At 37.5% G+C, this 26,243-nt stretch overlaps 2 protein-coding genes across 2 annotated transcripts; both read left to right on the top strand.

The window, feature by feature from the left end:
• The first annotated feature begins 11,917 nt into the window (after positions 1–11,917).
• Positions 11,918–17,062, top strand: LOC101292284. The gene is made up of 10 exons (XM_004293115.1): positions 11,918–12,493; positions 12,902–13,032; positions 13,158–13,220; positions 13,362–13,451; positions 13,634–13,799; positions 14,272–14,461; positions 14,841–15,679; positions 15,855–16,469; positions 16,546–16,611; positions 16,714–17,062. Exons 1-10 carry the CDS (start codon positions 11,918–11,920, stop codon positions 16,819–16,821), a joined length of 2,844 nt encoding a protein of 947 aa, XP_004293163.1. The 3' UTR covers positions 16,822–17,062.
• Positions 17,063–21,294: 4,232 nt separating this feature from the next.
• Positions 21,295–24,322, top strand: LOC101313767 (RNA-binding protein 8A-like). Its single transcript, XM_004291715.1, has 4 exons — positions 21,295–21,643; positions 22,307–22,443; positions 23,280–23,431; positions 23,976–24,322. Exons 1-4 carry the CDS (start codon positions 21,367–21,369, stop codon positions 24,019–24,021), a joined length of 612 nt encoding a protein of 203 aa, XP_004291763.1. The 5' UTR covers positions 21,295–21,366; the 3' UTR covers positions 24,022–24,322.
• The last annotated feature ends 1,921 nt before the right edge of the window (positions 24,323–26,243 follow it).

Below are 26,243 nucleotides of genomic sequence, written 5' to 3'. Positions count from 1 at the left end.
AGTTTATTATTTATTATAAGAACTGAAATTTGTTTAGTCTTTGTGGTTTTATTTTAATCTGAATGGTCCTTAAAGTCACGATTTTTCATCCAAATGGTTCTTCCGTCAATTTTCTCAGTTAAATTGCTGACATGGCTGTTAAATTGCTAACGTGGCCTTTAACGGCTATGTCAGCAATTTAACTGAAAAAATTAACGGAATGACCATTTGGATAAAATATTGTGACTTTAAAGACCATTCAGATTAAAATAAAACCACAAGGACTAAACATATATCAACTTCAAACCACAAGGATTACACAGTATTTTAACCTTATTATAAATATGTTAACTTCATATTATAAAAGAAAAAAAAATTAGAGCAGGTCGGGTCGTGGACCTAAATTTTTGTGCTTTGGCCGAGCCAGGCCCATTAGAAAAACGTGCTTGGGCCGGGCCGGGCCGTTAACGGGCTTGAGCTGTGTTGGGCCGCTTTTTAACGTGTCGTGCTCATGATTAGCGCACGGTCTGTTTGCCACCTCTAGGTCAAGGTATCCTATTTTATCTAATTGCAAGTTAGGTTACCGTAAGTCTTCGATTTGGTCAAGCTTCCAATCAATTGCTTCTAATTTCAAGCAAAATTGCCAACGGTTGATTGAGGATGGTAAATCTGTGTGTTTTTGGAAGGATAAATAGCTTCAAGCCCCGTTTTTGGAGACTTTGGGTACCTCAAATTGGTCATGCTTTAACAATCTTGATGTGGCTGATTTTATTTCAAATCACTCATGGCATCTTCCTCTTTTTTTTGCCACACTTTTCCGGTCTTGGCTAGCCATATCTCAGATTTGGCACTCCTTCTTATTGATGAGTCAGATATGCTTATTTGGGAGCCGGACCTTCGGTGAGTTAGCTTTCTCTGTTGGCTATGAGCTTTTGAGGCATCATCAAATTGCCAAAGATTGAGCTTCTAACATATGGCGGTCTTTAATCCCACCTCTTTACTCTTTCTTGGTTTGGAGAATTTTATTTGATCAACTTCTAACTAATGATCAAGTGAAAATTGGCGGAACTCATGTTGTGTCTATCTGTCAGCTATGTTATTGTTCTGGTGAGAAATCATTGCATTTATTTTTACAATGCCTTTTTTCTCAACTGGCCTGAAGATGGTTGAATGCTCAATTTGGCACTTCTTTATCTTCTTTTGACTCTTTGTTAGAATCTTGGGTAAGCTACTGTTGAAAGCCTTTCTCCTCGCAGTTTTCTTTATTTGTGGCTAGCATCAGGCATGTTTACTTTCATGGCACTATGGAAGGCTTGGAATAAGTTGAGGTTTGATAATCGATCTCCTAATTTCTATACAATGTGTTGCTCAATTATGGGATGGATTCGGCAAATTAGTTTTTTTGTTCCCAGTCACTATAGGGGTGTGATACCCAATTATTGACCTCTCTTGGAGTTGCTCCTAAATGTGGTAAGGCTCCCAGAATTCAGCATGTCTTATATGGCAGTCACTGATTTTTCCTTGGATCAAAGTAAACACTTACGGTTTGGCAAAAGGTAATCCTAGTCCAGCATCTTGTAGGGGTGTGTTTCATGATGCCTCATGTGGTCTTTAGGGAGTTTTTGTCAATCACTTGGATGAAATACTTCCTTTTATTCTGAACTTTATGTTGTTATCTCGGCAATTGAAATTGCTTATGCTAGAGGGTGGTTCTATTTATGGTTGGAAAGTGACTTTGTTAGTGTGGTAGCTTGCTTCTCTTCCAGGTCTTTTTCTCCTCCATGGAACTTAAGAGTTCGTTGGCGCAATTGTCTTTCTATAATCCGCCAAATGAATTTCTGTTGCAGTCATATTTTTAGATAAGAAAATATGGTAGCTCACAAATTGGCAAACTTGGGGCTATCAAATGCAGCATTTACTTAGTATGATAACCCTCCTACTGAGCTCGATAAGTTCTTACGGGCTGATTATTTGAGTTTTTCAAATTATAGTTTTTCATAATTGGAGGTTTGCCTGGTTTTTATAATCTTTATCAGAATATTTGAAGAAAAAAAAATATTTATACTCTCCTTAAACTCATTTGAACAACCATGATCAAATGGTGGTGAACTTAGACCATTTCAGTCAATTTTTGATTCATGCCTTTTTTGGTCATTGTCTACACTCGACCCACTTTTATACTAGACACATAACTACTGTTTTTTTAGAACAAAATTCATTAATAATTAAAAAATTACACCATGTTAGAATGACAGGTTATGGCTCTACATCATAACACATTCCTACAAAGATCTATAATTACGGGTCCGTCAACACACATTCCTACTACTTTTGTACTCACAACACTTTTAAAATCACAATTTACCAAACACTGGGCAACTTAATTTAACAGCCGAGTATTCTCACAGCACAACTAAAACTAATTAAAAATTAACCACAACCCTCCCAAACTGGGAAAATTCTAGTATATAGCCCTGCATACTATGCAGATCCTACTAGAGTCCAATTTAGCTTAGGTCATCGAGAGTTTTGCAAACTTTTCAACCGGGAAACCTTCCCAATAGGTTTTTCACCTTCCTTTAAGTTTTATGTTTTTATCTTTAGTAAAAATCAAAAATTGACGGAGCATGGTGGGCATATAAGTTTGAATTTATGTATCTCAATACAAATATAGATCTATCCTCTTCACTCAAAGGTAAGCAGTTAATTTTTCATTAAATCCATTGCTACCAAATTAGATTATTTAGCAGAAGCTAAACTTTCTTATAAAGAATTACATGAAGAAAGAAAAAAATTAAGAAAATTAAAAGAGTAAAGAGACAAGCTTCCTAGAAGTATCAAGAATTACTGGGATATTATTTTCCAGTTATAAAGAAGAATTTACGAGTCAAGAGAAGAAATTGAAGTTCTTCAGGAAACTTTTGAAGAAGATCAAAAACCTCTTGATATTTTGAGCATCGGTTAGATCCGCCCTAGCTGGTATCAGAGCCTGCTTGGCTCAAAAGCAGGAAAAAGAAAAAGGTTTATGCCACAAAGTTGGCTTCTCTTGACTAACAAGAGAAATCCAAACTCAAAAATTATCAGTCTTTTTGTACTACAAAAGGAACAGACAAGTGAGAAGTGTGCTTTCATTCAAGGCACATTCAAGAAAATCAGTACTCCATTGAATACGTTTGTAGAGTATTAAATACGCTCTACGACGAACATATTCATCTTCAAAGAGAAATCGGAGTAGAAGAGCTTGATCCAACAAGACCAAGCTTAATCGAGTTCCTAGATCGTTTATCTAGGGATAAGACGTCTGATAAGATATCAGATCAACTCGAGAGATTTAATCTACGGATAAATCAGCTTGAGGAGATTAATTCAAAAATTACCAAGCTTGAATTCAAGCTAGATTACCTCAAGGAAAAACAATATCTAACAAATATTGAAAAGAAATTAGTTCATACTGAAACTCTTGCTAACAATATTCATCAGCAAGCAGTAGAACTAAGAAATACTCAAGAAAACTTGAGAAAGCTTTTAGAAACCCTCATCTCCAGAATAGGATGAATCAGAGAATAGATCTAAAAGTAAAGCAGGAAGATGTTAAAGCTATTGGCTTTCATCGTCCTACATAAAAACTTGCAGAAAATGTGGAAGCAATAATTCATCAGCAGAATTATAATATCGCTTATCTCCAAGAGATAAGTATTGATCTCGAAATTCAATTTCGAGAGTTACACAACAGAATCTCTTGTCTGCAAAAGATTGTAGAAAAGATGAAGGAAGGAGAAGGCTATGAAAAAATAGATGAAGAATCACTAGCTCAAAATGTAGCTAGTAAAATTATCATAAATTCTCCACCCCTACCAATGGGAGAAAGCAGGCTAAGGTTTAGTGAACCAAAGCTACTTGAATGGAAATCATCAAAATCTACAACCAAGAGAGACATAAAGATGCTGAGTAGAATTCTCAGTAAACCGAACACAGTTCCTGTGCAATTAATAAACGCTCAAGAATTTGAGTATAATGAAATTGAATCTAGCATGCGAGAAGCATCTGCTCCTAAATTTAGATTCAACGAGATCTATAAGAAACGATCTTTCATTATAGATTCTCACAGATTCAAGATTCTTGAATTAACAGTTCCAGCCACAGGTGGAGAAACGGATATCAAGTTGATAACTCCAAAAGAAGTAAGTGAAGCTTTTCAGAAAAAGTATTCCTATATGCATATCGGTGCAGTTCAAGTAGGAATAAAACTCTTAGCCAGAGATGGTATTGACTGTTCTGTTCTATGTGTCTTACAAGACGATAGAATAATAGACTTCAAGAGAAGTCTGTTAGGAACGGTAGAAGCTTCTTTATGCAACCAAGTTGCATATTTCAATGTTTTTCCAAACTTCACAACACATCTCAGAGATGCTGCTCACTGTCTAAGATTGAGAATCAAGACAGATGGAATTTCTATGAAACAAGGAATGATGGAACTAGCGATAGATTATCGAATCTATTATAAGTTGATGAGTTCAAATGTAACACCTAACACCAGGTTTCTAAATAGCCCTGGGATTACTACATCTGTTCTCACCAATCCAAAAAATAATTCTCAGCAAAAACATGTCACAAAATGGCATGAAGTAACTTTCCCAAGAGAATGGAATCTGACCCCTCCGGTCAGACAGCTTGAAAGCTTCAATGCTTCAATTTACGAAAACATGGGGGGAAAGATTAGCTTACAATTTCATAGGCATTCCTTTGCTAATTATGAAGAAGCTAGCACCTCTGGAACTAAACCAGTTTATAATGAGGAATCCTTTGAAGAAGAGGACATTAAAAGGCCTATGAGAATGTTCCAGGCAAAAGAACTAAGAGAATTATATGCACAAGTTGAAACTTGTGATTCCACAGAAGAACTTGAAAAGATTATGAAAATAATTTCTCAAGTTCAACTAGAAAAGAAAAAGAGGAAGATTCTTTCTTATCAAGCAGCAAAAGATGAACCAGAACCATCAGGAGCTTCGATGGATACGGATCGTGAAAGACAAAACCCTCTAGAAGGTGGTCATACTGTAATATAGAACATCACCAACAATCCAACTAAGATCATTCGTGAAAAGAATATCAAGCTTCAAAAATGACAAGCTCCTACAGGAAGATATGGAGAACGAAGTTCTCAGAAGTATATCCCTACAGAACCCAAATGGGGACAGTCAGTGTCCGAAAGAGGGGTTTATCTAGATTTGGACTAGGTAGGAGATAAACGAAAGACAATAGACAACTGGGTTGCTAGTCTAAAGCTAACTCAAGCTCTAGTGTTATCCAAATATGCCTACGAGGAAGCTCATGCATATTATGAGTCTACCTTAACTGGAATAGTCCAGAAATGGTACCAGTCATTCAAGAGAAGTTCTCAATGGACTGATTGGGCAGCAAAAATGGCTCAGACTAATAGTCCTTTAGACTTTGCAGTGTCTATCTATGCACAATTCTGCGGGGACATCACCGGGCATAGTGAGCAATCTAAAGAAAGAGCCAAAGCAAATATTCAAAAATTGAGTATTTGTAACATGAGGTATTTCGAAGAATATACCAATAAGTTTCAAAACTACTACTGCACCATCGGAGACATTGAAAATAATGATCTCATCAGAACATACTACAAAAAATTACCAGAACCCTGGAACGATGCAGTAGCACAATCATTGGAAGAAAACCCCCTTCAGTATTTTACTGTTGGAGGAATAGTAGAAAGAGTTATGGATCTCCTAAGAAAGCAATGTACAGAGAATAGAAAATCCAAAACTGCTAAGAAACAACTTAGAGGAGTTGAAAATATGTGTCCAAAGATTTTGGATACCCCGACACAATGGGGATGTCATGTTCCGGAAAAAAAAATACAAGAAAAAATTCTCTGGTAGCAAGCAAAACAAAAGATTGGCTTCTAAAAAGAAGTATAAGTTTAAAAAAAGTTCTGGATATCAGAAAAGACAATCTTCTCAAGCTTCTCCAAGAAAGAAATTTTTCAGAAGAAAAAAGAAACCAGATTCTGGTTCTAGAGAAGCAAAGAAGTGCAGATGTTGGCTCTGCAAGGCAGAAAGACATTATGCGAATGAGTGTCCGAAAAAGGATAAAAGAACTTCAAAAGTCTTACTGGCTGAATATGAGGAAGCCATAGATTATGCAAATCTAAAAGGTTTTGAAGTTGTGTATTCTGATGAAGAAATTGAATCAGTATATTCTCTTGAGTATCCCTCAGATAGTGATACAGAAAGTATTTCAGAAAGCTCTAAAGACGAAGAAGACGTAGGATATCGTCCTATATTTGTTCTACAAATAGAAAATTGGAAAGGAGAAAATACTGATATTATCAGTACCTTTCATCCCAATCCAGGAAGATTCGTATGTGATCATTGCGCATGCGGTGATGATAATACAATTCCCATGTACTGTGAAAGTACAGGAGAAACTTATCATCGTGAATGCTTTATTGCAGAACTCCGAAGAAAAACCAAGGCTAAAGATGCTCATACCCTGGTAAAAGAGGCATATAATGTATTCCGTAAAAAAGAGCATGAAGAGAATCTTAAAGAGGATATGAAAACAATGAAGTTTGTAACTTCATTAAGCCAAAACAAGGAGATAAAAGAGTCTCTTGAGTCTCTTGATCCCACGATTGCTGGGATAAGTGCCAATCCTATACTTGGTATAAGCCCTCCAAGTTCCATAACCAATGAAAGAAAGGTCAACCCTTTCACAGAATTACTTGATACTCCAGAAAGGCAAGAACAAGTAATGAAAATCCAGACGAGCATCTATAGTAACTACATCACTATAGGTCTAAAGTTTCCCAACTATAACAAGTATCATCTACATGCATTTGTAGATACCGGTTCAGGGTATTCTCTCGCCAGAAGGTATGCTATCCCTGAAGAATATTGGGAAAAATCTCCAAGAACAGTTACTGGAGTTGCCATGGAAGAAAACAAAATCGTTATGGATACGATGGCATGTAATGTTAAAGTTTCCTTGGGAGGAAGAAATTTTAATATCAAAATCATTTGGCAGTGTGAAAGCCAAAGTGCTGATTTGTTGCTGGGAAATGATTTCCTACTTCAACAAACAGTAACTCAAACACCAGAAATGATCGGGTTTGAGAAAAACTCTAAATTCTACTGGGAATCCCGATTAACAAGCGCCGTACGCGTTACAAATCCAGGATTTATAGACCAATATCAGAAGTCGTCAACGAAGAGTGGTGATTATAAGCCAATGTTAAAACCAGTTTTGCTGCTTCAAGAACAGCTTAAAGGGCACAGTGAGATATTGGTGAATGAAGAAACAAGTTCAGAAGACTCTGATTCAGAGAAAAGTTCTGAATATCAAATTTCTGACAACGAGAGTTCTAATGGAGAAGAAGAATACATCAGAAAGCATAATCTAAAGGTATATGCTAACAGGGTAGAACAAAAGAAGATACCAACTCTCACAGAAATAGAAAAATTGCTGAAACCAATAATCAGTGAAGATTCTCAATTGTATTGGGACAAGGATCCTATATATTGTCAGCTAAGAATGCATGATGTAAATATTATTTGTCATGTTAAGGCCATTCCTCATTACAGAGAAGAAGATAGGAAAGAAATGGAAAATCAGATCCAAGAGCTTCTAGAAAAGAAGTTAATCAGGCTTTCAAAAAGTCCTCATCATGCTCCAGCTTTCCTGGTAAGGAATCATGCTGAACAGTTAAGAGGAAAAGCCAGAATGGTGATTGATTACAATGATGTGAACAAAAAGACCGTCAAAGACGGTTATCAGATAACTCAGGTGAGAGTTCTCATCAATAGGCTAAAGGGAGCAAAAATCTTCTCAAAGTTTGATGCAAAATCAGGCCTTTAGTAGGTTAAAATGCATCCTGATTCCATTACCTTGACAGCCTTTGGAACTCCTCAAGGGCATTATGAATGGTTAGTTATGTCATTTGGTCTTAAGCAAGTCCCGTCTATTTTTCAAAGAAAAATGGATAATATTTTCAAACCTTATTCAGATTTCTGCATAGTTTATATAGATGACATTCTTGTCTTCTCCAAAACTATGAATGAGCATTTAAAACATCTTGAACAAGTGTGTAAGCTTATTGTCCAGAAGGGAATTATCCTCGGACAGAAGAAAATTCATCTTATTAAAGGAGAAATAGATTTCCTTGGCATTCATGTTAAGGATGGAGAGATTCGTCTCCAAGAGCATATTGTTAAGAAAATAAGCCAATTTTCAGACAATATCTCTGATGCAAAGTCTCTACAGAGATTTTTGGGAGTTGTTAATTTTGCGAGAGACTTTATTCCGCAAGTTAGTGGTCTAACTGCACTCCTCTCTCCAAAAACACGTTCTAAGAAAAAATGGTCTTTCACAGCAAACGACAGTAATACTGTCAGAAAGATTAAGGAATTAACAAAAAACCTTCCTCCTTTACAGTTACCTGATGAAGGAGATTTGATCATTTTGCAGATTGATGCAAATGATTATTACTGGGCAGGAGTTGTTTTAGCTGTTGCTCCAGATACAAATCATGAAAAGATTTGTAAATTTCTATCAGGAAAGTTTAACGCTGCTGAGTTAAACTATTCCACAAGAGACAAGGAAGTCCTTGCCTTAATTAAAAGCATCAAGGGTGCTGAGACATACCTAAGAAACAAATTTGTAGTAAGAACAGACAACAAAAGAGTAAAAAACTTCAAAAACTACAAATTAACTGATGCTGCAGATAGAGGAAGAGTGTTAAGATGGAAAATGTTTCTAGCTCAATATGAATATGATGTTGAAATGGCTGCAGGTGACAAGAACTATTTGCCTGACGCCCTTACAAGAGAAATGTCGTTGTTTGAAAGAGAAGGTCGCAATCCAAGAAGCTGGAAACCCATATCTGAAGAAAAGAAGCTTTGGGAAAGATACAAAGGCGGTGATAAAACCGTAGGACCTCTCCATGACGGACCAGGTTATCAATACATTGTTTCTTATGGAACTGCTGAATCAAGCCAGCCTTCAGAAAGAATCAGACCAAGAATAGAACAAGGATGGGATGAGTCTTCAGACCATTCTAAAAAAGATGCAGATCAGTCTGTTACTTCCAATGAAGAAAAGATTGCTCAAGAGTTCTTGCTGTGTCTGATAGGAACAGCCTCAACTGATCGGTCTCAGGGTAAAAGACCGGTTAGCCCGTCTCAAACGGCAGACGATAAAGGCATGTCAAGTCCGTTTATGGCTGCTGCTTTGCCAAAAAGCAGAGATGCCTCTTGCAGGGCAACTAAGTCACCTTTAGTTACTGGGAAGAAGGTTATTCATGATCAACCTCTGAAGATCTTTCAGATACCAGTTTTCAAAACGGAAAGACTATTACCCTTTAAGCAGAAGATTATTATTGATAATATTCTGTATTCATTTTATGAGGAAAATGAAGCTCACTTTCTTCAAACCCTTAAAGCTTTAACTGAAGAAATGTATGGATTCCATACAAAAGACAAAGGTGTTCTTGCAGAACCATCCAAAGTTGTATACCTCGAAAGTCCTGAAAGTGCTAAAATTCCTATGCTAGCCTTAAAGGAATCTGAATGGTATAATTTTCATAACCTCTTAGGAGAAGGAAAAGATGTTCTTCCAGGAACGTTATCAATAGCCCCTGGCCCATATTATTGGAGATACCTAGTTGATGTTCAAGCAGAGCATCCTCAGAAGCACAAGCTTTGGCTCATAGAAAACGGTTTTATTCATAATTTGTGGACAAAAACCAATGAAGATCTTAAAGGTTTTCCAGAAATAATAGCCGAAGCTGTCAAGAATATCAAACCCGATGGATGTATCCTAAGGTTAAAATTCATTTCAACACCACCAGAATGGACCGTGGTAAATGGTCAGATGAATTATATCTCTCCATATCATCATGTCAGATTAATCCAAAGTCCGGTTCAAAAGCCAGCTATTACCAGTGGCAATGGAAGACCAAATCAAATCATTCCTTGGATGAAAGCTATGGCTATAGCAATTATCAAAAATATAGTTCTGAGAGACTACGATTCAAGCCTTCTGGCAAGTGAAGAAAAAATAATGGTCACTTGTTATAATCACCCTCCACCTGAAAATTGTGACTTTTTCACAGGTCTCATGAGAAATGAAATGGATTGCACTCTGGCTACCACTAAGTGGTTAGAAAAAGTTGAGACTGAAGAAAAATATAAGCTTTCTTATCCTTATGATTCAGACCTCGACGATAGAAATGAAGGCACGGCACAAGATTGGGAAAATAGTGGTCCCAACTCCTCAGTGGGATATTCTGAAGATCCAGAAACATATCACAACATAGTAAACATGTTGGATAATTGAGCGATGGCCGACGCTTCAAGCCAAACTACTTTTCTTTTGATAAAAAGAAAAGATCCATCAGCACAAAAAATCAAGCGACTTTACTTTTTCAAAAAGTAAAGTTATCAAGATTAGATCTCTCCTATCCTCCACTCTGTATAGAGGTGTTTTATTTTCAGTACTTGTTCCTCTCCCTATATAAGGGGCCTTAACTTCAGAAGGAAGGCATCGAAGAAGAACGGGAGATAGAAGTTGTTTGAAAATCCTCTCAACCTTGTTCAAGAAGTAGTATAGCCAGAAAACGGTCTTTGTAATATAGTAGTGTGAGTAAGAGTGTATGTGAGTCATCTGGTGTGAAGTACTGTAAAATACAAGTAAGTATTTATCTTGTAATTATGAATAGCTAAATAACTTTTTAGCTGTTTACCTAAGAGCGAGGCTCTAGGTTTTATGTTTGTATTTATGGTTGAATAAATTCATCTTGGTGCCCAAAATCCCGTCGCAAAAACATATATTGCATATTAATATGTTATTTTTCTGCATATTCTCTGTCTATCATGTTACACTTTCTTTGCTTTCTAATTAAGAACATTCCTAGTAAGGCAGCAGTCATTCTGCCATACCTAGTAACCAATTTGACCAGAGGTCGTAGGTGAAATTTTGGCATGTTGAAGGCTAGTTTTTTTAAAAATGATTTTAGTTATTTACAAGTAATTGTATTTTATGATAATAACTTATAGGACAAGTCACTAGCAGGTCATCTTGGACCACTTGCCTTTTAAAAACAATAAAAAGCGGTCTGCATCTGATGCAGCACTGCATAATAGACATACCCCCAAACTGGACCTATATATGTAGGGCTGCAGAAAAGCAAAGCAAAGAGACTTGTTGCACTCTGGGAAAAAAAACAAAACAAAAAAGCAAAGAGACTAGTCAGCATGCTTGGGCCAGTGCAATAACACATCATTATTGAACAAAAAAGTCATCAGGATTAGGTAAGTTAATCCCGTTTCACTCGTCTAGCTAACATTACGCTACTGCGGTGAGTGAGTTCTAGAAAGGAAATAAAATTCACACGTTTTAAATTGTAATCTATATATTTATTTTTTATTTATAATAATTTAAATTTTATCTTTAATGATTTAATTTTTATCTTCATACGAGAATGATTACTAAAAATAAAAAATAGACTTGTGGATTATAATTTAAGATACGTGAATTTCAGTCATTTCACATCCTTTCCAAAAATTTATATCATTTTCTACAGTGTAAGCTTATATGAAGCCCCCACATCTCTCTTTCTCTCCGTATTATTCTCTGAGTCTGAAGTTTGGAGGCTGTGTTTCCAAAACTAGTAGTTAGTAGTCCTTTGTTTAGTTAGTTACTATGAGCCTTTTGAGATATGGTCCATATGCGCCATCAGAAAAGATTCAAAACCAATCAAGCTTGTCCTTGGCACCAACCACTTGTGTATATACAGATGTATCTTAGTTTTCAAGTCTTTCTTTGTTTCTGTGTTTATGTAACTGGAACTTCTTTCTCTTTCTATCATTCAACTTTTTTTAAGGTGTTCTCTGCCACCCCACCCCACCCCACCATGTCCATAATGTTCCATCTGATATTTATCATCTGGGTCCTTCTGACAGTCAAGTGTTTTGAGGGTCTTGCCTCTGCGGCTTCTGCTTCATGGTGCCAAGGCCACCACTTTTTCCCACAACCCGGTAGACAATTTCAGCAGAAAACAGATAGGTTCTGGGAGTTCAAGGAGCAAACCAACAGCTGGGTTGAAGTTGAATTGCCTTATGATCTGGTCTCTTGTGTTAATGATAACTGTACTGTGGTGGCTTCAATCGGTCCAACCAATAAAAAAGAAGAGCCTGTAGAAACCCAATCTGAGGATGTTCCAAGATTGAAGGAGAGCTTGAAAAACAAAGTGGATGGTTATGACAAAGAGGTTGCTTTGCCCCTGAGAAATAGAGTTTCATTGACCAAAATGACTGATGCATCAACCTGGATCACTGGTCAAAGTGGGTCTATCTATGAGAGGTTCTGGAATGGGGTACAGTGGGTCATAGCCCCCCATGATTTACCAATATCTGGAGCTCATGCAATCTCTGTCTTCTTATTCAATCAGAAAATTCTTGCTCTATCTGAAGCGGGAATTCTCTATCAGGTACCAACACTACAACCCAACAGATGCTCACATATACCATTTGTTGAATATGATCTAATCTGATTCAGCTTCCTGAAATCTATATCTTGTTATTGGTAATCTTCTTCATGCATGTTTACAAATTTTAATGAGGTTGGGAGGGGAATCAATCTTCAAACATGAACTGGTAAGACATTTGATCAAAAATGTTTTCAAATACAGTTGAATAGATTCTTTAAACTTTATCACCGCAAACTATATGATCTACTAGTTATGTCCCATGTCATAAGAAAACTTAAAGATATCATTCTTGTTAAATGAAAAATAAAAGTCTCAAGTCCCAAACTCATGATGACAGTCTTGAATCAACCTTTCACCCTTATATACTGGTCATCATATTTATATAAGTTTTGAAACTCTAAATTTCAGATGCAACTCAGTGAGAGCTCACAACCTGTTTGGGTAGAGTTTGCACCTCCACTCGGTCAAAGCACAGATAAAGAAGGAGAACAAAGTTCTATCATCCTAATTAAGTCTGGGGTTGTCTCATATGATGGACAGTGAGTATAATTTCACTTTTAGAGTGATTTTTATACTGAGAAAAGCATAACCGAATTCCTTCACCGCACCAATTTTAGAAAGCTGTCTCCTAACAACTCCTTTGTTTTGCTGCATTGCCTGCCAGGAGAGTTTATTTCTGCACAAAAAATGGGACTCTGTTAGAACTTAGAGAAATTGAACCTCCAAGGTAAAGAATCACATATATAGAGACAAGAACAAGCATCACACCCAAGGCTAAGTCTTAAATTTGAATTTCAGTCTATTTATTCTGTAGATGATGGGGAGACTCTAATTTCACTTGGACGTTTGTGCTATAAACATAGAACAGATGGGTAAATCATGGACAACCCCCTGGTGCAAATGTTGCAGCAATAGCCGATGCTGCTAGTATTAGAACAGATGTAATCTATACCATAAGGTAATTTCTCTCTTACGATGTCTGCCTGCATATTTTCATTACTCAAAATATAGTGAAGTCAGTGAAACTCGATATACCCTTCAATGATCGCTTCATGATTAATATAAAGGCAGCTGATCGAAAGTTTTAGTCCCATATTACAATTTACAAAATGCAGCATAACATGCAACTGTAAAATGCAGTTCTGCAGGTGATCTTTATGAATACGACTGGAGCTCAAAACCATCTTGGAAGAAGCATATATGGAGAGAAGAAACAGCTCAGGATGCTTCCTTAATGCCACTAACTGGGAGTACATTACATGGCTTGAATGGACACCATTCTATATCACTGTTTCTTCTAACAAAGGTACTTCATGTTCTAATATTAATCATTTCCGAGTTCAAAACATATTTAGCATTACTGAAATGAGATAATTACATAAATTTGAAGAACATGTGTAGGATGGAAAAGAAAACCAAGGAGAGTTTCCTCTATTTCTTTAACAAAAGCTCTAAAGACAATCTGGGAATAATGATTCACAATAATAACATTAATCATAACTATCAATTAAGTGGTGAACCTCAGGATGATCAACTTTCCTTTGATCTTGAATATCCAGAAGAATTTTCACCTTGAGATTTGACTTCAACACATGTCACACTATTCAATGATAACAGTTATTTTTTATGTAGAAAAGCAGAAAATTGTCCACAATGCTTTGTTAGTGTTAAAAATTTTACTTCAAGTCATCAAAGATAACCTACAAACCCAAATCCTGAAACCTTTGTTAGTCTGGTATCATTGTCTTCTTAATTTCTTTTAAAATTTGACTCAACAGGGTGGTCAACTGGTAGAGAGACGATTACATCAAAGGAAGTGGAAATGGTTAGTATTTGGAAATCCAAAGGATCAATACCTGACATCTATAACACCAGTCCTGCATGATGACACATATGAAAAAAAATTATCGCTGTTCTTCACTACATCTACCGGATCTGTTTTTGAATATCAAATACCAAAACAATCAGGTGAGTGCGGATTAAAAATAGTTAATTACTAAAACTTCTGTATCATGAACCCTGAGACAAGTCAGACAACTTCCCACAATTTTTGTTGTTGACACGTTAGAGCTAGTTCCCCACCTGTATTGATCAAGAAAGTTATGTGGTATTTGTCCCTGCATATATCACGCACCAAAAACCTATATAACAGACTTAGCCATGAACTTCCTAAATTTATTTTTCGAATGGAGTCAATGGACTGATAAACTACTTCAACTCAAAAGTCAACCTAAATCTTCTGGTGGACTCATGCTAATATGGTCCTTCAAAGGTTGCAAGGAGAGTAATGTCTATATGAAGGTACACAACTTAATTTTGATCGTAAAAGTTGTCCACATTAATGTAGGAATAGCTCAAGAGAACCAGAGTCCAGAAGCATGGGTGAGCCATATGCATCCCATACATGCAAAAGTTGCTACAGGTATTGCTGGTGTACAAATTCAACATGGAAGAATTCTATTTCCACTAGATGATGGAAGACTTGCAGAACTGCATCTACCTGGGTTAGGTGGTGAAATCTCAGGTCCATCTCATCAACTAATATTTAGAAAGAAAGCAACAGTCAACTATGTATGGTCAATACTAGATGCCCCAGAGACTGAAGGTTGGAATGCAGAGTACTGCACAGAACAGCGAGGACCCACGAATTGCATCACAGGGATAAAAGATGAGCAAAATGATCTTGGAATTGCAAGAACAGTGAGGAGAAGACGAAAAGGAAGTCAGTCGCAACAGCAGTACTTAACCCCAGGGCCATCGGGTACTGGCCTAGCAAAATCGTCAGAAGAACACAATTTACCAGACAACTGGATTAACTCAAATTTCCATTTGAGAGCGATGCATGGAGGCAGATCATTTTTTCTTATAACAGATGGTGGTTTTACCTTTGAGTATCTTTATACTGAAAATGTATGGATATGGCTGAGGCATGAGCACTCAACAGCTATTAAAGGTGCAGTAGGAAACTACAATGGAAGCTTGTATGTCGTTGACACTTATGGAAGTTTGTTTATAAGGGAAAGGAGTGGCAGTGAGCTAGCATGGATCAACTGCACTTCCTCGAGGAAAGGAAGGCAAGTTGTTGGAGGCCCTCCATGGGATGCAATGCCGGGTAGATCTATGAAAGCAACACTAGAGGATGCACTCTTCTTCGTGAGCAGAAATGGCAGACTACTTCAGTTCAGTGTAAGTTAAGTTTGATGATTCAGTCACCTTGAATTTCACTTTGCCTGAATCATTAGATGGTGACTGTGGATAGATCATTATATCAAGTTCAATGGATGTATTAATTCAGCAACAATTTCCATATATAATTAGAAATGCTCCGGTTGGCTACAAACTGACTTTCTGCCTTCTGTAGGTTGCCCTGAGGAAGTTCAAATGGAAAGATTGCAGAAACCCTCCGAATACCAAGATTGCATCAATAATTGATCAGGAACTGTTCAGGGAACAAATAGTGTTTGTCATTGGGAGGAATGGTCGACTGTATCAGTACAACAAAGTGACTGAACTATGGCATGAGCATTACCAGTCTCGGCATTTGGTTCTATCAAGACTACCTGGAACTGCAATGAGGCCATCATTGCTTTCACTAACAGGTTCATTGTTCATGCTATCAGTAGATGGGGGACTAGTTGAATATCACTGGAATGCAATGGATGGATGGAACTGGGTGGAACATGGAACTCCACATGAAGTTGTGACATTGGTTGGTTCTCCAGGTCCATCCCTAGAAGGTAATCAACTGTTTCTTATTGGGTCAAATGGAAATGTTTATCTGAGGTACATGGATCAGATGACATGGAAGTGGAAAAACTGTGGTTTCCCATTTTTGGGAAATTCAATTGCTGAAGATAAAAGACAAGAGGAAGGAAATAACAAGAACGCAAAGTTCTGCACCAACGAAGATCTTGCATCTAGTTCCAGGAAGGAGTTTGAAAATGCTAACCACCAAAGCAGTGACTGCAATCCCGAGGTTAGTAACAACATGTAGTAATGGCTTTACTGCCTGATGTGAAACTGTTAATGTTCGTTGGTATGATCTTATGCAGGTGGCACCGATACGACCAATTATGTTTGCTCAGGATTCAGTAATCTTTGAGCTGAAAGATGGCAGAGTAAGAATCTACCATCATTCATCTACCTGGTTCTAATCATTTTCCTAATAGACAGTAATAAGCAACAACATTATCATTACTGATTTTGATTTTACTCCACAGTTAGCTGAAATTCGACGAATTGAAGGCACAAATTGGTTTTGGTCCCGAATCATAGGCACTCCAACGAGCTTATGCACAGCTAATTACTGGACAGCATTGGCATCATGAAATAGCAGCAACAGTACACTGTAAATATACACTACAAATTACAAAACATATACAACCATATAAACATGCACACACACACGAGCACCGAGACACTCTAAAGCTAACAGTTAGCTATATAGAACGAAGCTAGCCACCTTTTTGTACAAATAGCAGACACAATAATACCATAGACACTTGGAGAAGCATCTTTGCTCAAAGTTGTTTAAAATCCATAAATGACTATCTGACAATAATCAAACACATGAACAACTAATAGATGATACCATGTTTTAGATAAACCATCAAAATAATTGTGATGGACGTAACTTGAACTCCAACAAATGTATACAACGTGCGAGGCAACAACCTCATCATTCAAATCAACCAACCCGCCACCACCACTGTGTTTGCCTCAAAATCATATCGGCCGAAATGAGGGCCAAGGGACTTGTGGAGTTGTGGTACAATCGGCCTTCTGAATTGCGCGGGCGTGTCAACTCGCAGCTTGTTGGTCAAACGAGGTTTTAAGTAAACTTTGCGCTTGATTTGACTTCTTCACAAATTATTGTAGGCCGGGGAAGGAACCCTCTCGGCTGCAAGGTTCTGACGCCTCTGTTGCAAGGACTTTCGACTAGGCGCTAATCCTCACCGGGTGAACTCGAATGTTCGGGTCACATGCGAAGATCTATCGGGTAAAGATACTCTCAAATCATCGTGAACATGCTGATGAAATTGACTCGGTTATTGAAACGTTGTGATGTGATGTGTGTATGAACAACGAATCGCATCGACCCAATTCAATTTTCCTAAAAATAAAAATAAGTTGGAATGTTGAACTGAGTCGCTATGCGATAGAGAGAGAGAGAGAGAGAGAGAGAGAGAGATAAGTTGTGTGTATGTTGTATATTGATTTGTTTGTGTGGTGCAAGACCTTTTACAATGTGTTACAATGTTCTATATATAAAGATCAGAAACCCTAGTTAACTTGCTTTTTACGTCATGAAATCGCAAAGATATTCCACTACCTTTCTGGATTGAATGCATAAATGTCTTAATTTGACTGATGTCTAAGATACTCGCATTTGAAATCTTCAATTTGATAGAAGTGTTTCCTTGTAGAAATTTCTTCCCTAAATGAGTTCTCAGCCGGAATTATTGTTTGGGCTCGGCCGATTACTCTTAGTTATTAGCTCGGCCCATTTCCACATCGGTAATTGTCCAAATGAAATGACACCATGGGTCATTTTTCTCACCCCAAATGGCCAACTATTGTTGTTCTCGACCAAATGATTCAAACACCTTTACTCTCAGTCGAATGACCGAACGCCTTCACTCTACGACGAATGACTAACTATTCTTATTCTTGACAAACTATTCGTAATCTCGGCCAAATGGTCGGATGCCTTTACTCTTGGCCAAATGGTTGACCAAATGACTAAATGCCCTTACTCTCGGCCAATGTTTTAAGAAAAGCGCCTCGCGCCACCTTGAAGCTTAAAAGGCGCGAAGCGCATGAATTATTGAGTATGTTTTTCTGGTTAGGCGTAGAGGCGCCAAAGGTGCGGCGCAAAAATCGCTTTAAAGGCATCAAAAGCAGACGCATGAAAAAAACAAAACAAAATGCAAAAAATTGAACAACGCGAAATCCAAAAGCATACCAGATAGTAGATACAAAGAGAAAGATAGGAAAGATAGATTCAAACCTGGTGAGGAAGAGGAGTGAGCCCCTTGGTTCAATCAAACTGAGAGCAAAGAACTGAATATGCAAAAACTTATAAAAACAATATAGGAAGAGAATAAGCCCCAATCTACTCCTTGATCTCGCAAATCACTATGTGCTAATGACATTGACATTTAGATTTGGAAAAGTTTCTTCTGGAGGCTGAATCGACGTGAATGAAAAAGAAGAAGAGAAATACTTGTTTTTTTTGTTTTATAAATAAAGAGAGCTAATAGAGTTTGTGTATTTGTGGGCTGTTATAGACTTACAGTAGTGATTAATTATGTGTGTGAAGTTCTGTTAGAGTTTAGGAACAAGTGTTCTTTTCCTATATTTGAAATACTTGTACATAATAAGTTAATAAATAGCCAAAAAAAAACCGTAAGGCTTAAGCCTTGCTAAATGGCCAAAATGCTTAACTCTTACCCAAATGGCCGAAATGCTTAACTCTTACCCAAATGGCCGAATGGCTTCACTCTCTGCTAAATGGCTAAACGCCTTTACTCTCGGCCAAATGATTGAATGCCCGTACTCTTGGTCAAATGGCCGAAATGCTTAACTCTTACCCAAATGGCCAAATGCCTTCACTCTCTGCTAAATGGCTGAACGCCTTTACTCTCGGCCAAATGACCAAACGCCTTCATTGTCGGCCAAATGATCGAATGCTGTCATTCTCAGTCAATTAATTGAACGCCTTCATTCTCAGCCAGATGACCGACTGTCTTCACTTTAAGCTAACACAGCTAAACCATTTTCACCATCACCAAGGATTGTTGACCAAAGTGCAAACAAACCCACCCCCCCCGAGCGAGCGAGTATTAGACTATAGTATCTAAGAAATATCTAACAGCACATCAATCATGCGACGAGAAAGTCGTAGATAATAACTCATTTATGTGAAAACAAAGTCAGATATATTTAACTCTTGAATTCAACAGAGTCTCAATCACGACTTAAATAAGTATTTGACCGAGGATGGTAACATGTTTCAGTCGAGTTATAAGCACATTAACACAACTAAAAGCTCGCATTTGGCCATGTCCAATGATTATTAAAGATTTGTTACTACCGATTTGGACGTCAAACTTAATCATTTGTTGCAATAAAGTGCATTCAACTCATTTGCAAGTTTTGCTTGAACTATCCAGATCGACAAATGGGCCGAAACAAAACCAAACTTTAAAACTTGTCTCTAACGAACTCAAATGTAATACACATTAATATATTTCGGCCAAACTGAAATGTCAATCAGACTTAGAAACTTGTTTCGGCCAAACTCAAATGTCGACCAAACTCTTAGCTAACTCGGCCGTCATTCTTTTTGCTTTTAACTTTATCTAACCAAATGATTCAGCTGACTTTTGAATTTCGACCAAACCAAATTCTGGGTCTACTTCAGGCGACTTCTGAAGAACTTCACCCGACCTAACTTTTGGTTAAAACTCGGCCAATAGTTCTTCTTTACCTCAGTAGTCCCAACTCTTGGTCACCGCGACCAATATTTCATCTTGCTTTAGCTTAACATAATCTTAGTTGTTTCGACCGACTTTTGGCTATACTTCTTGGTTGAATCGGCATATATCTCATTTTACTCCAACTAACCAAAATCTTAGTTGATTTAGTCGACTTTTAAATTTTGGCCAAATAAAATTCTTGGTCTATCTAGGCCGACCGAACTCGTGGTTAAAGTCACCTCGGTCGAGATTTCTTTTACTTCGACCAATCAAATTCTTTGTTTACTCGACCGACTTCTAAAGCACTTCGGCCAACCAAACTCTTGGTTAATACTCGGCCGACACCCAAAATTCGATCATGAAGCGACCGACTTTGTAAATTCAGTTAACTTCTAAGCTCGTCTGATACTTGAAAACCTCAGCCGACTCTTGAAAGCTCGGTCAAGACTTGAAAACTCGACCAACTCTAAAATACTCAGCCGATTTGGTCGTCATTTCTTTTTATCTTAGCCAACCCCCAAACTCTTGTTTGAGTCGGCCTACATTTTTGTAATATAAGGTTGATAAATAAAAATAAAACAAAATCATGCAGTCAAAGCGGAGGTGACCAACGATGCTTTATTGAAAAGTTTAAACATTTCACAATCTCGGCCTTTGTTTCAAGTATATGGAGGCCGTGAAGAATTTCATTCATATCCTTGTAGTAGGTTCTTGATTTTCACTAACAATGTAGGCCAATGTTTCATGCTTTGGACCTGAACTTGAATAACCAACCTCACTTCGAGTTCAGCCAATTGTGATTTTCCTAAGTTAGCTTGATCCCAGTCAAGATGTTAAACATGTTCTGCAAATTGATCTTCGCACACAGACACATGATTGTCTATTTTTCGAGCGCACATGACAAATTTTGGGCTCATGACTTTTTGATTGAGCCAGCTGTGATGTTTCTAGGCTGACTTTATCTTCTCCAACCGAATGCACATTTCTTTGCCGAATTGGATGAATGGTGAGCTAGACGAAAAATCATTGAAATCATTATTCGTGTTTGGTATTCTTCTATAGACTTCCTCATTCTCTCATACTTCCGTGAATCCTCGTCATGTTTCTCTATACGCTTTTGATATGTTTTGGAATTGCACCGTGATATTTGTAATGATTTTATTAGTAGTATTCTTTCGTATTTTCAATTTTATTGGCTCCAAGTGTCTGTAGAGAGAGAGAGAGAGAGAAAGAGAGATTTTTACACGTCAGAAGCCCAAAGTTAACGCAAGTGGAGGCCCAAATATCAGTACAACCTATAAGTGAAGTCGCACCGAATCAAAATTCCATAAATCCCAAAATCCTTCCAAACCCCAAATTCCAGCAGCAGCAGTGAGAGCTCAGAAATTAGGTATGGCGAACAACGCAGACGTGGAAGCCGTCGACTTCGAGCCCGAGGACGATGACCTCATGGACGAGGACGGCGCCGTCGACGCCGAGCCCTCCGCCTCCCCCCGGGCCCCACCCCACAAGCTCAAGTCTGCAATCACCGGCTCCGCCTCTCTCTCCGCTCCCAAGAAGACTAAAGGTCGAGGGTTTCGAGAAGATCCCAATGCCGAGCGCAACACCCGCCTCGCTGTCTCTGACTTGGACGGCCTCCACGCCCTAGACGGCCTCGAGCCCCAGCGATGTAAGAACCCCTCCTTTTTTTGTTAGGGTTTGGATGATTTGGTTTATCTACTCTCTTCCCAATTTTGTGTGCTTGATGAGATTTATGTTTCATACGATATTCAGTTACATAATCATAATTGTGGTTTTGTAGAATGTCCAAATTGTTGAAATGGATGTTCCTTGTTTGTTTCTTTGTTTGGCCTTTGGCCCCCATTTATCCCAAAAACAAAAACAAAAATTGTTGAAATGGATATCTAAATAGTTTGCACACTATCTCGATTGGAATAAATTATTTGATTGGGTAAAACCGTTAGAGGGGGCCAAATATTAGAAGTTCATCTTCTTGAGGGATGCTGGTTAAGCTTGTGGGGATTGTTTCTTCTTCTTGTATAAGATTTGTAGGCTAAAATTTTAGTTTTGGTGAACAAGGAAACAGTAATTTGATTATTTGTGTACATTACTATATCACTGGATGCGTAGATCTATCCCACTTTCTTTGGTTTGGTATATCAAAAATAATAATATTGCTTTCTCTGTTTCAGATAGAACCTTATTTATTGTTGTTTGAGTTGATTTCATTTACAATTGTAATTCCTATATTTTCTAATCATAAGGTACTGAGGATGCATCTTATAGTTACATGTATCTGGCCTTTTATTTTGATAACATTTTATGACTGCAGCCGTCGAGGGATGGATTATTCTGGTTACTGGAATTCATGAGGAAGCACAAGAAGATGATCTTCATGCTACATTTGGTGAATTTGGGCAGATAAAGAATTTGCATTTAAATCTTGATCGCCGTACTGGATTTGTGAAGGTATTGACACAACTTATACGATGTTTGATATCATGGAATCTAATTTACAGGTGTTCATCTTCAATGCATGATTAAAGAAACTGATAGTAAATCATGCAATCTGTTAATCAGCAGAATATGACCTTGTCTATATCAAGGGTGAACATGAACATATGTTGTTGGTACAAAATGCTGAGGCCATAGGATGTACATAGAATCATCTGAGATACATTCTAGTGAACATAATAAAAAAGTGTATGATATGAGTGGGTTTGTAAGTGTGCATGACTAACAAGACGTTATTTGAAGGGAACTGACATGTGCGCTCTCAATTTCACAATACACACTCCTCTTTTCCCTTTTTGGTTGAAACTTTTATATAGAGACAACACACATGTTACTGAAGACAAAACTTAACTTAAACAAAAGAGGAAATCATGAGTGTAGATTGTAAAACGAGTACAAATTCAGTTCCCTATTTGTGGTTGTCCTTGTCAACATATTCAGCTGGTTTTGTATAAACAACAAATAGCTTCCCTTCAACTTTACAGTGCATTACCTGTTTCATACATGGTATGTAGCATATCTTTTTAGGGCATCAAATAGATGTGCGTGTGCCATATATTTGGCATGGTCATAACTCCTAACAGTGTAAAATGAAAACAACAGTTGACAGAATATATGTGGTGAAAAGGATGAGGTATATGGACTAGACATTCATAGACTGATTATTTATGTACTGAATTGGTGGTTTAATTATTTATATGTTTTTTGTTGGCAAGCTCGTATCGACCTCAAAGGCTTTTTTTTGTAATGATTGCTCTTTTGGTGCGCTAATGCACTTATTTTTCTACCAGGGGTATGCGCTTATTGAATATGAGAATTTTGCGGAGGCGCAAGCTGCTATATCCAGCATGGATGGAAACAGTGTACTTACACAGATTGTTAATGTGGACTGGGCCTTCACCAATGGATCCTTCCTTGATGGGTCAAGAAAGAAGAACCCAAGGTATGTCTTGCACAGAATCTTCATTTCATCTAATTAAGGGATGTTCCTTTTCACATTGTAATTTTTATATCAGGAGATGAATTTGAATGCCAAAGGTTATTTGCATCTAGGTGTTGAGAAGATATTAGTTTAAGGTTGTCTTTAAGAATTCGAAGGGGAAGCCCATATAAATGTGCGGTTTTATGATATAATGCATGACATTTGAACTAGTAGTGTTATTGTGGTAGCATTTATCCTTGCCTCATACTATGTATTTGAGATAATGGTACTGAATATTTGGGGGATCTCTTCTGTTTTTTTTTTGGTCAATATGGGGATCTCTTTTGTGATTGGTCAGGTTAAGGACCTAGATGCCTTTAATCTGCATCCAAAAAAAAATGATGCCTTTAATCTTATAACAGTGGAACATGAATTTTCTATTTCCGCTGGGGCTATCTATATATTGGATTTCTCTTCTGATGCTTTTTATCTGTTAGTCTTATCAAGCTTACTTTTTATCATCAGTTAGCATACTCTGATACTTGTGTATATCTTGTTTCTGTAGACAACTACGAGATCGTCGCTCAAGGAGTCCTAGGAGGAGATTCTAAAGTCGCATGCATGGTATTGTGAGGAGGTTTGGATTTTGAGCAGCGAGTTTTCATATTTTATCATGGAGTTTAAGATTCAGGTTGATGTGTGCAATTTTCACCTATTTACGGATTCATCTCAATTTGCCAAGGATCCCTCAGTATCGTTCAGCTGTGGTTTATTAAGTACTTTTTATTTGTTAACTGGTATTCTCCTATTAACATGAGGCTGTTTCTGTATTGTGATTTACTTTCTGACTATAAAGATGTTAAGATCATAACTTTGTAATTTTAATGTAGATCAACCTCATATCTTTTCAATATTTTTTGTCCCTTCCATATTCACCTTAATAGAAGGATGTCGGCGTAAACTGTTAAACTAATGTCACGGCATTTATGTTGTGAACAAAAAGATTATCCCTGTTTAGACTAAAGATAATTCGTGACTGTTTTTGTTGTGGGGGGAAGAAATGTTTTATGGCATCCTTGCTCCTGTTGGAACAATATAACAATTGGTGCAGGGTAAACGCCCAACTGGTCAATTTGATGGAATGATAAGCGTATGATGTCTAGGGATTGAATCCAATTCTGCTCTCATTTCACTCTTTATTTCATTTATGATTTTGGAGGGTTCGTCCCAGCGGAACTTTTAAGCGTAAACTGTCTATCGAGTTTCAAAAACATCATACGAGTTTCCACCAATTTTGGCACTTTTAGCCTGAACTTCGTTACGACGCCAGCCACAGGCAATTTTTTTATAGGTATTCCGTCTATTTGGTCCTCCCTGCCGATGTCGATATTTCATTTGGATTGTGGTGGTTTACTTACCGCTTAATCTATATGGAATTGTTTTTGTCCAAATCTTTAGGAAAGTACAAATCGTATGCAGCCTACTCAATTGCTGATGAAATCTAAGATCACAAACTTCTCTTCATTGTAGGGCGTCGAGGAGTAATGCCTCGTTGCCTCACATGAGTGAGCTAAGTCTACTAAGGTATAATACGCCTGATGCGAAACTCCTCAAGATAGTACAACATCCCTCCAGTTAGCTGACTCAATTTGTAAAGAAACGATAGTGGAATTTACAGTCCTCTGGGCCTTGTAGAGTTAAAAAAAAAAATGTTATCAACGATGCGAATCATTTTTTTTGGCTAACTTTGCTTTCCTCACAAGCTGGGTATCATTCTCATTGAAGAAGAGTGCCACAAGATGCCTAACTCTTGGTTGGAAACCGTAAATGTATCATCCGGCAAGTTCCGCAACAAGTGGTCTTTGGCTAACCTCCACAAGTTTCCTGATGTCATCATCGAACTTACATGTGTAAAGAATAAGGTTAAGATCACCATGTTGCTCCTACTGGTTAGGGTTCCCGTTTCCTCAAGGTACGAAACCAGCATGTTGTCGTACGCAGGAGAGTCATCCAGATGATCTGCAGGTGGAGAATCAGGCGTTCATAAGAAGTGGAGTCAAAGCATTGAAATCTTGTTCTTCCCTAGTAGCTCGCACCATTACCATACCCGCCTCATCAATATTCTCCTCAGCTTGTTTCAACTCTTCGGGATCCTCCTCATCGTCAACCATTTCTCCCCAAAAAAGGGGATATTGATCCGAGTCCATAAGTGATTGTGTAGAAAAACATACCTCAGTACTCATATAACATAATATACAAGCTCAGACCTAGCATGCGTCCTCAAGGTGCTCTCAATGACCAATTTCAACTTTTCATTAATGCACCTTATAATTCCAGCACTTTCAACATTTCAATCTGATTCCAACCGAAAAAATCTTAACTCTACCATGTCAAGTTACTAGTGGTGGACGCAGGAAAATATTTATGTGGGAGCAAGTTTTATGTGACTCAATTATGAACAGATTTTCACCAAAACAATAATGGCATACAACTTCATGTAACTAAAAAAAAAAGGAAGAAAAGAACGGGGAGTTCTAAATGCATAGGAGATGTAAAGTGCATTAATGTATAATCCAAATATATCCCATAAAAATATTAAAGACTATCATGTTTGGCTCTTTAGCTTGGAAAAACAAAGAGATTTTGGAAACTCCATGGATTTCTGGACAATCGTGTCTTGGGGTTTTGGGGATTTTTGGACGAAAAACGAAGAGAACAGAGAATATAAAAGGGTTTAGGCTTTCGGTGTGATCTACATAATCCCACAACTATAACAATTACAATAATGTAATCGGTCCGGTTCAAGAGACACTATATTTAACACAAATTTTTA

The sequence above is a fragment of the Fragaria vesca genome, linkage group LG2 (assembly GCF_000184155.1).
Source record: "Fragaria vesca subsp. vesca linkage group LG2, FraVesHawaii_1.0, whole genome shotgun sequence".
NCBI lineage: Eukaryota > Viridiplantae > Streptophyta > Magnoliopsida > Rosales > Rosaceae > Fragaria > Fragaria vesca.
The sequence above is the reverse complement of the archived record's forward strand: the minus strand, read 5'-3'. Positions and strand labels throughout refer to the sequence as shown.

Excerpts from the sequence above, each read along its gene's own strand:
- LOC101292284 (XM_004293115.1), top strand. The coding sequence starts at position 11,918 with ATGTCCATAATGTTCCATCTGATATTTATCATCTGGGTCCTTCTGACA. Across the intron at positions 13,033-13,157 it reads GTTGTCTCATATGATGGACA|GAGAGTTTATTTCTGCACAA; the intron begins GTGAGTATAATT and ends ATTGCCTGCCAG. Across the intron at positions 15,680-15,854 it reads GCAGACTACTTCAGTTCAGT|GTTGCCCTGAGGAAGTTCAA; the intron begins GTAAGTTAAGTT and ends TGCCTTCTGTAG.
- LOC101313767 (XM_004291715.1), top strand. The coding sequence starts at position 21,367 with ATGGCGAACAACGCAGACGTGGAAGCCGTCGACTTCGAGCCCGAGGAC. Across the intron at positions 21,644-22,306 it reads CGGCCTCGAGCCCCAGCGAT|CCGTCGAGGGATGGATTATT; the intron begins GTAAGAACCCCT and ends TTATGACTGCAG. Across the intron at positions 23,432-23,975 it reads TCAAGAAAGAAGAACCCAAG|ACAACTACGAGATCGTCGCT; the intron begins GTATGTCTTGCA and ends TTGTTTCTGTAG.